This window comes from Oryx dammah, unplaced genomic scaffold (genome assembly GCF_014754425.2).
Source record: "Oryx dammah isolate SB20612 unplaced genomic scaffold, SCBI_Odam_1.1 HiC_scaffold_5, whole genome shotgun sequence".
NCBI lineage: Eukaryota > Metazoa > Chordata > Mammalia > Artiodactyla > Bovidae > Oryx > Oryx dammah.
In genome coordinates, this window is record NW_024070189.1 from 40,860,577 (window position 1) to 40,871,674 (window position 11,098).

At 39.4% G+C, this 11,098-nt stretch overlaps 1 protein-coding gene across 2 annotated transcripts in view; it reads left to right on the top strand.

The window, feature by feature from the left end:
• Positions 1-1,284: 1,284 nt before the first annotated feature.
• The window catches only part of CLINT1 (clathrin interactor 1), a 57,522-nt gene continuing 47,708 nt past the window's right edge, over positions 1,285-11,098 (top strand). For both annotated transcript variants that reach the window (XM_040241426.1, XM_040241427.1), the window contains exon 1: positions 1,285-1,562. In XM_040241426.1, the coding sequence (XP_040097360.1) occupies positions 1,522-1,562 (41 nt within the window). In that variant the 5' untranslated portion in view covers positions 1,285-1,521. The remainder of the gene's footprint in view (positions 1,563-11,098) is intronic.

Genomic DNA, 11,098 nt, shown 5'->3' on the forward strand with positions numbered 1-11,098 from the left:
AGTTGTGTCCAACTCTTTGCGACCCCATGGACTGCAGCACGCCAGGCCTCCCTGTCCATCACCAACTCTCAGCGTTTACTCAAACTCATGTCCACTGAGTCGGTGATACCATCCAACCATCTCATCCTCTGTCATCCCCTTCTCCTTCTCCCTACTCCTGGCACATAGAAAATGTTCAATAAAAATTTGTAGAATGTAAAGAACTGTAAAATTTAAGCAGTTTGACCAAATGAACTTTAAGAGTGTTTGTGGCTCTAACATGAACATTGTCAAAAAATGAGTAAGTGAAAAATAAAGTGACAATAATCATTGCAATAAAACAATGAATGCAGCATAGGTGTATACCTACACGTGTCAGGTTCTTGGGCCCGTCCTAATGTCGTAGTGTTGTTTTTCTACAATTTCCCATGGAGTGTGAACTGAGGTTCTGAACTTTATAGTAAGTATCTAACAAGGATATTAAGTATTTGTCTAAATATAAGAGCACTGTATGGTAGAATTAGAATGGAATAGGTTTTAAGATACAACCTTTTCAGTGTACAAGGATGGAAACTAAAGCCCAGGGAAGGAAGTATATTTGGGCATTTGGAACCAAATACAGAATTACTTCTGTCAATGAGGAGTACATATGCCAGTTATACTTCTTATAGTCATCGCGTGCATGCTGTCACTTAGTCGTTTCCGACTCTGAGATCCTACGGACTGCAGCCTGGCAGGTTCCTCTGTCCATTGTTGTTGTTGTTGCTCAGCCACTCAGTCGTGTCCGACTCTTTGCGACCCCATCGACTACAGCACACCAGTCTTCCCTGTCCTTCACCAGCTCCCATAGCTTGCTCAAACTCATGTCTATCGAGTTGGTGACGCCACTCAACCGTCTCATCCTCTGAATTCCCCTTCTCCTCCCGCCTTCAATCTTTCCCAGCATCAGGGTTTTTTCTAATGAGTCATTTCTTCGCATCAGGTGGCCAAAGTATTGGAGTTTCAGCTTCAGCATCAGTCCCTCCAATGAACATTCAGGACCGATTTCCTTCAGGACTGACTGGTTGGATCTCCTTGCAGTCCAAGGGACTCTAAAGGGTCTTCTCCAACACCACAGTTCAAAAGGATCAACTCTTCGGCTCTCAGCTTTCTTTATGGCCCAACTTTCACATCCATACATCCATACATGACTACTGCGGAGGGGTGCGGAGAATCCTAACTTTAGCTTTCCTCCGAAACTCTTTCAGCCTAATTTGGCGCACAGAGAACTACAAGTCCCAGCGTGCCCCGTGCGCAGCGGGCGGAAAGTCAGGCACTTCCGCCCTACGCAGCGCCTCTGCCCCCGCGTCTCGACGTGTCACTGGCGGCGCCGCGGCTGTGGCAAGAGAAGGAGCTGACTGGGGGAGTTTGAGGCGGCGGGCGGCGGCGGAGGCGGCGGCGGCGGCGACAGCGACCCCGGCCTGGATCTGCCCCGGCGCGGAAGTGTTCCGGGGTCCGTGGGGTACAGGAGAGGGAGGTGGAGGCCCGGCCCGCTCGGGCAAGATGTTGAACATGTGGAAGGTGCGGGAGCTGGTGGACAAAGCGTGAGTATCGGGGGGCAGTTGCGGCCGAGGCCCACGCGGGGGAGGGGCGGGGGGAAAGGGGAGCCGGTTCTGCGCTCCGGGCCGTCCGCGTCACGCCCCCCAGATGGGCCGGCCCTATCATGGCGGCGGGCGACTCTCTTCTCGGCCCGGGCCCGCGTCCCGATCCGCCAACCGAAGGGACCTTTTCTCTGTCGAAACATCTTAGTCCCCTTATCTCCTATCCAGGCCTTCCTCACCCTGCAGCTACCCCACCCCTCTAGGCGCGGACACTTTGATCAGGGGCGGGAGAGGGTTGTCTCGAGCTGGGTCACTGCCCTGGCCAGAGCACTGTCTTGGCCCCTGGCTTTTGGTCTTTGCCTCCTGGGCAGCAGTGAAACCTTGAGGGTGGGGAAACTTATTTCAGTGGCTCCCTGTGCTCCTCAGCGGTTGTAGAGACCTTAGGCCTGGTTGGGATGTGTCCTTTACCTTGCTGAGCTGCTTTTAATTCCTAATGAGCCTGAGGTATTGTAGTGGGTGGTAGGTGTAACAAGTGGTCATTGTGGTCAGACTGAAGTTACTCAAGACTCTCTCCTTTGCTTTTCTAACACTAGTGAGAGTAGATCACCATGTAACTTACTGTGATTCCTTTCCTCTGTTTCCTTTTCCACTACATTTCATTTTTGGAGGGCCATTTGTTCCATTTGGTTTAGTTAACTAATCATTGAATTAACAAGAAATGTCTCTTAAAGAAGGAAACAACCAAGGTTTATATCCTGTTGATCTGCTTGTAAGTACAGACAGGTAAAATGACTAATGCATAGCTGATACTTTAGTATCTTACTACCCTAGGGAAACCTTAACATTTATATTGAGTGTATCATATAGATTAAAACAGTGGTTAAGTAAGGTCTTCTAGAACAGCAGGAAGTAAAGTTTAAGAATTTAACTAGTCCCCTTCTTTTCAGGTTTTAGTGATGATATAATAAGTAATGGCAAAAACAGTTCATTTGTGCCATTCATCCGATCTAAAATCAGGAAGTGAGGATGGCAAATTCTTGGCTTTCTTGACCCCCCAAAAAATAACTTATTGTAAACTGCTATGTATAAAATAAATTAGATCCAAGCATATAATGTACAGCACAGGAAATACAGCCACCATTTTATAATAACTATAAACAGTATAATCTGTTAAATTATCAAATTACTGTTTGTATACCTGAAACTAATAAATCAACTATACTTCAGTAAGAAAAAATTCAGTGGCTTGGATAATGCATCACATAGAATTTAGAGTTTGACTGTATTTTCAAGTTTTCTGTGCTATCGAGAATGCAGTAGAGTGCCTAAGGAGCACAGATTTCTGAACCTGCAGAGCTGGATTCAAGCTCTGTAACCTTGGCAAATTACTTAACCTTGAAGTGTCCCAGTTTTCTCAGGTGAAATATGAAAATAGTGATGGATATTTACCTTAGAATGTTGTGAGAATTAAGGGCGAAGAACTTAAATAGCATATAAAGGCCAAAATGCAGTAAGTTTAGATCAGTATGCTTTTGATAATTATAGCACATGTTCTACATCAAGAATAATATTAAAATTCATTAAGAGAAAAGATCCATGTTTGAAAAGTGATTTGGTGGTTTTGCTTTGTCAACCATTTATTTGACCATTAAGTCCTTGGTCCTTTATTTTGGTTTTGTTTTGCTATTTATATATCCTTTGCTTTCCAAAGGTAAAAATAAAATCATGTTTTTGTTTTTTGTATTTTAATCCAAGTTTATTGGTTGTTCTTTAATATATGGTGTAAAGGATACCAGCTTAAACAGTCTTTGAAGATCCAAAAATCTCTACAAAACTATTTCTTAACCAGAGGTCGGTGGAAGAAAAATCACTAAAAAAGCACTTTCTTACCTTAGGGGACTAAATTTGTGGTACTCAAAAATTTGAAGACAAGGTACACTTTTTCAGGAGACAAATCAAGGCAATATCCTTGCTCTTGTTCTTTTCATGTTGTTTTTTCACCTTTGTTACTAAGTTTCAAGTACCTCAGATTAAATTTGTCACATAAATAGCTATCAAGTCAATCTAATGGAAGAGCTGCTGTTGAAAAATAACTTCAGTCTTCCTTTTCACTACCCAAATAAGAATGGAAACCTGGGGATTTCCCTGGTGGTCCAGTGACAAAGACTTGGGGCTTCAGTGCAGGGGGCCTGGCTGGGCTCCATCCCTGGTCAGAGAACTAGATCCCACATGCAGCAACTAAGACTGCTGCTGCTAAGTCGCTTCAGTCATGTCCGACTCTGTGCGACCCCATAGACAGCAGCCCACCAGGCTCCTCTGTCCCTGGGATTCTCCAAGCAAGAATACTGGAGTGGGTTGCCATTTCCTCCTCCAGAGCATGCATGCATGCTAAGTCGCTCCAGCCATGTCTAACTCTGTGCAGCCCTATGGCCAGTAGTCCACCAGGCTCCTCTGTCCACAGGATTCTCTAGGCAAGCAACTAAGACTAGGTGCAGCCAAATAAGTATCTTAAAAATTTTAAAAAAAGATTGGAAATTTAAACCAAGTTACTCAAGAACATGTAAGAATATTGCCACCAAGGACTTTTTAAAAAACTTTCAGTGGTGTCTGACATATATTAGGATTAGAACATGAGGTTATTTTACTGATGAGTACTTAATTTTCATCTTTCACTGGCAGAAAAGAAATAGTTCTTCCTCCCCAGATACAAACATTTTACAAAACCAGTACCTTTGGCATTATGCCCATTTAGACTGTTCATCTTAAATTGCCATAATGGAAGTGAAACAGATCCATAGAACAGCTATTCAGATTATCAAGGGGATAAGGTGATGAGGAAACTTGCAATAAAGTGATTAAGGACTGCTCTGAGAGCTGTGTTGAATAGAAATGAGGCTTTATATGATATAGCACTCTATCACTTTTCACTTTCATACACTGGAGAAGGAAATGGCAACCCACTCCAGTGTTCTTGCCTGGAGAATCCCAGGGATGGGGGAGCCTTGTGGGCTGCCATCTATGGAGCCGCACAGAGTCGGACACGACTGAAGCGACTTAGCAGCAGCAGCAGAGGTTTGGGGAGACCTAGGTTCACATTCTGATACTGCTTTTTAAATTAGCCATATGTATAATTTGAGGCAGAATCATATGACTCTCCAGAGCTTGGATTCCTTATCTTTAAAAAGATGGGATTGTATTAGAATGACTTTCCAACCTTGTTGGCATTTTGGAGATATGAATTTCTGTCAGGGGAAAAATGGAGCAAGTATTTCATAACAGCAGATAAATTTTAGAAAATCATTATCCACCAGAGACAGTTTCAGCTGAAAAGACATTTTTTTTTTATGTGACAATCAATAAATGTTATATTTAATTGCTTTATGCAATAAATAAGTGTAATCCATGACTCTGGAAAATTAGGACTTTTATTTAGTATATATCCCTGCCCAATGAGGTTTACTTCAGAAGGAAAAATGTGCTCTTGTGTCCTCTGAAGCTACTGTTAGATCCAGTATGATGGCAGTTCTTAAGTATAATGATATATTTTTGATATTGACTTTTGAGAATTTGAAAACTTTCATGGACGGTTAGGGAGATACTTTCCACAAGTTTTGAACCTGCTCGTGGTATTAAATGCCTCTGTTTTGCAGGACACTGTGGAACTGAGGAAAAGCAGATAAAAACAAAAGCTCACCAGAGCTTGGAGTGCCAGTTTCCTCCCACTTGTACTCAAGTTGCATTAAAGGGAGCTGTGGCAGGAAAAGATAAGTGGCACCACTCCCACCAACTGAGACTAGCTTGACCACTGTCATCCTTTGACCTGCCTCCCTTCATGTGATGCTGAAATAAAATTGAGCACTTTTATATTTTGTTATCTCATTTTTGGTATAAACTGAAAGTTGCTGCAGTTCTTCAAATTTTGGAAATGCAGTGAAGGTAACCTGGTAGTGGAGAATCAAACCACTTACTACTGCTTCCTGTTCAAGGCCAACCAACCCTTCTCTTTCATGCAGGGAGTAATATTAATGGTAAATCTATTTCATCACTGGCCCTTATTCTCTTTAAGATAGTGATTCAAACAGTGCTAGTAATTGCTATAGATTATCCATTTTAAGTTATTTTGTTAAGCATAGCTTGCATTTTTTCCCCTTTAAGATGATTTTTGTTGGTGTATTTGCATGTTTTTAGTTTCTAAATGTTTGCGTAACATAATAGAATTGTGCAAATTTCTATTCTAATCTAGCTGACCCCAGAAGGAGAACCCTTTGCTTTTAATAGAAAATATTTCATTCAGTTATTTCAACAGATAATACATTTATTATTTATTGGAATAGTACTGTGTTTTCTGGACTTGAAAAATACAATACCTGTCTTAAAAAAATTTGCCACTACAGATATGCTACAACTTGAACTTATTGGTTTTCCCTTTCAGTCCTCAGATGTATTCCCCCTAAGTTCCCTATCTTACCAGTAAATCTCTGTTCAGTTTGCTTCTTAGAATTTGAAAATAAAGGTGATTTTCAACTTTCTAGTCTCTCCATATCAACTTTTCTTTAAACCAATTGTTATTGCTGAAACAGTAAATTCATTATCCTTTCTTCCTCTCTTCTAGTAACTGGACACATGTAAATACTAAGAATTTAATTCCAAAGAAAGATGAGTTTTATCTTGCGAGCATATCTTAGGAGTGATTTTTCTGTAGTTTAAATTAGCCTAGTTAGTACTGTTGCCAAGGTGCTTCTTAAAAGCTCTTAGCTGCGTCTTATGTTTTCCTGTGCCCTAGTGTTTTCAAGTAGTTTTTCGTCTGTTTACTGATACATCCACTAAAAGTATTTGGCTTTTTAAATTTTAAGTACCTCTAATACTCCTAGGTTTTACAGTGTGGCTCCATAGTTAAACCTTTTTCTGTGCTCTTGTGTTATTTTCTTCCTATTTCTAATGTTTATTTAATATTTCCTTTAAGAAAAAAGAAAGAGTATAGGCAACTTAAGTAACTTTTTTTAATTGTGAAGAAATTTTATGTTTCATATTTAGATCTAATTGGAATTTAATTTTGGGCTTTTATTTTGGAAAATTTTAAATATATCCAAAAATGGAGGTAGTGAATTCCTGCTTACACAGACCTAGCTTCAAAGTTTGGCTAGTCTTACTCTATCTGTGTCTCTGCCTACAGTCTCCACTCCATGTTATTTTGAAGCAGATTCAAGACAATGTATCATTTCATTTGTATCAATCTCCAAAAGCTAAAGAGTCATCTTTTTTTTTTATTATAACCATAATATCATTATCATACCTTTTAAAACAGATGATTACTTTATATCGAATGTCCAGTCATCATTCCTTTCTCATTTACCTCATGATTCTTTGATGTTTCTGAGTTGGTGGGTGTATCTCTTGATTCTCTTTTTGTCTAAGTTCAGTCCCGGTCTTTTTTCACTCATACTGTTTATTTGTTGAAGAAATTAAGTTTTTTGTACTTTCTTCAGTTCGGATTTTGTTAGTTGGTTCCCATAAGGCTGTTTGTTTCTCTAACATCTATATGTCCTGCAATTTGGTAATTGTATCTACTCGCTTGATAAATTCAAATTCCAATTTTGGGGACAACAGGACTACTTTATAGAGTCAAAGTACATTTGTAGTACTTTTAATAAGTCTTATGTATAAAGATTATCTCTTTTTAGTCTTAGCTGACATTACCTAACATTCTGGGACAGTATACTTAACTGTTTATCTTTTTTTTTTTTAAGGTGTCACTTCTTATGACCTTTCATTGTTAAGTCTAATTATGTATGCTAGTCCCTGTATATATTTTTATATTACTTTTATAGCTATATGCACTGTCTTATACTTAGGTACTTCCATCTGGTGTTGAGTGAATCTGGGAAGAAGTTTGTGATTCAGAGATCAGAACTGGATTGAAATCCTAGGTCCGTCACTAAGAAATAGTGATCCTGGGGATTGGGACAGTATCTCCAAACTTTCCCATCTATAAAATAGGATGGTATTTTATTTTACAGAGTTCTTGTGAGGATTAAATTTGAAACACTCAGCATAGTGCTTGACATAAAATAAACTCTTGAAATGCTACTTTTATTGTGCAAAGCACAAAATAATTTATAACAATTTATAACATGTAGAAAAAAATCAAAAGATATTATAGTGTTTGAAGGAATAAAGAAAATGTGAAACTAAATTATTTACAAGTGTGTAAGAACTGTGTCTTAATCCATAAATCATTATTTTCAATGTGTATTCACCTAAATAGACACATTAAGCAACCCATAGAACTCATAAAAATATCTCTGTTATGTATGCCTTGTGTTGTGTTTAGCAGATCACAAATGCCTTTAATATTGTAAAGCGTATTACAGAAACTCTTTTGAAAGACACGTTGAGGAATAAAGTCTTTGGAAAGACATATTGCAATTTCCATCTGCTCATTTTTTTTCAGCTTGTTTTGTATTTCTCAAGGTTTTAAAGATGCTGCTAATATAAAATATTTCTTCTAAAATATATAAAGACTTATGAAGGCAAATTGAAGTGGACAGTCTATCCTTAAAGAAACTGAACAGAATCAAGAAAAGTAACTCTAAAATGTGATTCCCAATTCATAGTCTCTGATAGTAGATGAGCAGTATATACAAGAAAGGGGGCTTCCCAGGTGACTCAGTGGATAAGGAACCCGCCTGCCAATGCAGGGGATGCAGAAAGCATGGGATCAGCCCCTGGGTCAGGAATATCCCCTGGAGAAGGAAATGGCACCCGCTGCGGTGTTCTTTCCTGGGAAATCCCATGCACAGAGGAGCCTGGTGGGCTGCAGTCCCCATGGTGTTGTGAAGAGTCAGACACAACTGTGTGAGCACACATTTACAAGGAAAGCACATTACAGTGTGCTTCCCAGTTTTTCGATACACTGTCCCAAGTTGGTAAGAAATCATTTTGGCTTACCAGAGTCCATTAGCCAGAAAATTAAATATAGGTAGAGTAACATAATGCATTCCCACATTGGAACAAGTTGATAGCTCCTCATGACTGTGCATAGATCTAGCTAATGAATACTAAATATGAATAATTTTGTTAATGTGCAACAATAGCCAGGCGTGTTTTGTACTTAAGATTAAGTCCAGATAGCCCTGTTTTGGAGTGTCTTCTTTTGACATAGGAATTTTGCTTAGTTTATAAATTCTCAGGAGAGTAAGTTTCGATCCCTGGGTTGGGAAGATCCCCTGGAGAAGGAAATGGCAACCCACTCCAATATTCTTTACCTGGAAAATTCCATGGACAGAGGAGCCTGGCTGGCTATAGTCCATGGAGTCTCAAAGAGTTAGATACAACTGATCACACATGCACACACCTGGAGAGTAAGTTATCAGTTGAGTTCAATTCAGTCGCTCAGTCATGTCCGACTCTTTGCAACCCCATGAATTGCAGCACGCCAGGCCTCCCTGTCCATCACCAACTCTCAGAGTTCACTTAAACTCACATCCATTGAGTCGGTGATGCCATCCAGCCATCTCATCCTCTGTCGTCCCCTTTTCCTCCTGCCCCCAATCCCTCCCAGCATCAGAGTCTTTTCCAGTGAGTCAACTCTTTGCATGAGGTGGCCAAAGTACTGGAGTTTCAGCTTTAGTAAGTTATACATAATTCTAATTATGAATACTTTTTTATAGTGAAAGTCACTCAGTCGTGTCCAATTCTTTGCGATCCCGTGGACTGTAGAGTCCATGAAATTCTGCAAGCCAGAATACTGGAGTGGATAGCCTTTCCCTTTGCCAGGGGATCTTCCCAACCCAGGGATCAAACCCAGGCCTCCTGCATTGCAGGCACATTCTTCACCAGCTGAGCCACAAGGGAAGCCCAACATTTTATAACTTCCACACATCAGGTAAAATTTTTCACTCAAAAAAAAAAAAATTCTTATCTAGATACTGGCGACAAACCCCACCCTGGCCCCGCTTTTGTTTTTCTCTTTGGCTGTACCATCGTGGCTTGTGGGATCTTAGTTTTACCACCAGGCCTTGAATCAGACCCTCTCAATGAAAACGTGGAGTCCTAACCACTAGCCCACCAAGGAATTCCCTGAGATAGCCTTTAGTTTTGTAAGAGAAAGAAGATATACATTGAAAATTCAATTTGTTTTTCTTGCTATTTGTTTTCATACAATATTAGCAATTATTAAAGAACATTTATCACTTGTAATTTTTAAAAGTGACTTAAGTATGATTAAAACTTTTTATTAACAGTTAAACCATAATGGTATGATATGTTTGGTTTATAGTTATAAGTTTGGTATTGAATGGGTTTCTGAAGTATGGCTCATTTCTCGTGAAGCCAAATAAAAATTGTAATCCTGTAATCTGCACATAGCAACAAGGGTGATTCTTTAAAACTGTTTAAGTCACATCGGTTCAGAACTCTCCAGCCACTTTTTATTTTGCTGCTTACCAGCCTCTACTTGGTGTAGCTCTGCGGCTCCCTCTGACCTCATGTACCACCACTGTCCCTCCTTCGCTGTTCTGTGTCAGTCTCATAAGATGCCTACATTCACAGAAGCTGCTCTGCTATTATTTTAGCACAAGCCACTTCTGCTCCTTTTTTTTACATCTGTCCACCTGCTGCCTCTGGGATGTAAGCCTCTTGAAGGCAAGTCCAGATACTTCCAATAAATCATTATTGAGTATTTGCCATGTGCCAGTAACAATAGTGACAGCATTATTATTAATATTAGTTTGTGGTTGAGAAAATTGGCCACAGATAAGTCCAGAAACTTGCCTGAAATAACACATCTAGAAAATAGAGTCTAGATTTAAATCTAGTGTGAGCTTTTAGAACATATATTTCACAGTTTTTGCTAACTTGTACAAGACATTACTGTAATAAAGGTGAATTACTAGTGAATTATTGGTTTTACTTAAAGCAGTTAAAAATTACTTGGGAGAAGTTTATAAGCTTCTGAATCAAATTCAATAAGCGTTTTATTCTTTTTTTCCCTATAGGTACTGATCATAAAAGAAAATTTTTCTAGACTCTGAATATTGTCTATAAGTAGGATGCCCTTCAATGATCAAGAAGCAAACAGTTGTTTTGTCAGTGGAAAAGGAAATCTTAGCTATTATAATGAACTTACTCATTGTAATTAATCCTAAAAAAAAGTTCATGACCGTCATAAGCTGTATCATAGGTTCAAATTACCCTGTAATCAGCTTCCACAGCTTTAATAAACTTCCCTCCATTCTTTGATCTTTATGTCAGTTAGCTGTGCCTGTAGTGCTGTGTTGTATTAATCCCTGATATATGTCCAGAGTTTCCCAGCTTTTCTTACACTCAGCTTAAATTGGGTAATTTGAAAATAATTTTCCTTAGTTCAGTATGTGCCTATCCAAGGAGGATGGCATAGGTTGTAAATATCTAAATGGTATACAGTAACTGAAAGTACATTGCTGGTATTCTTACTAATCTTATAGAGATCCTTCAGTGAGTGCTTATTAAATATCTACCATGAGCACTGGATAGCACTATAAACTGAGTGACAGACCTTA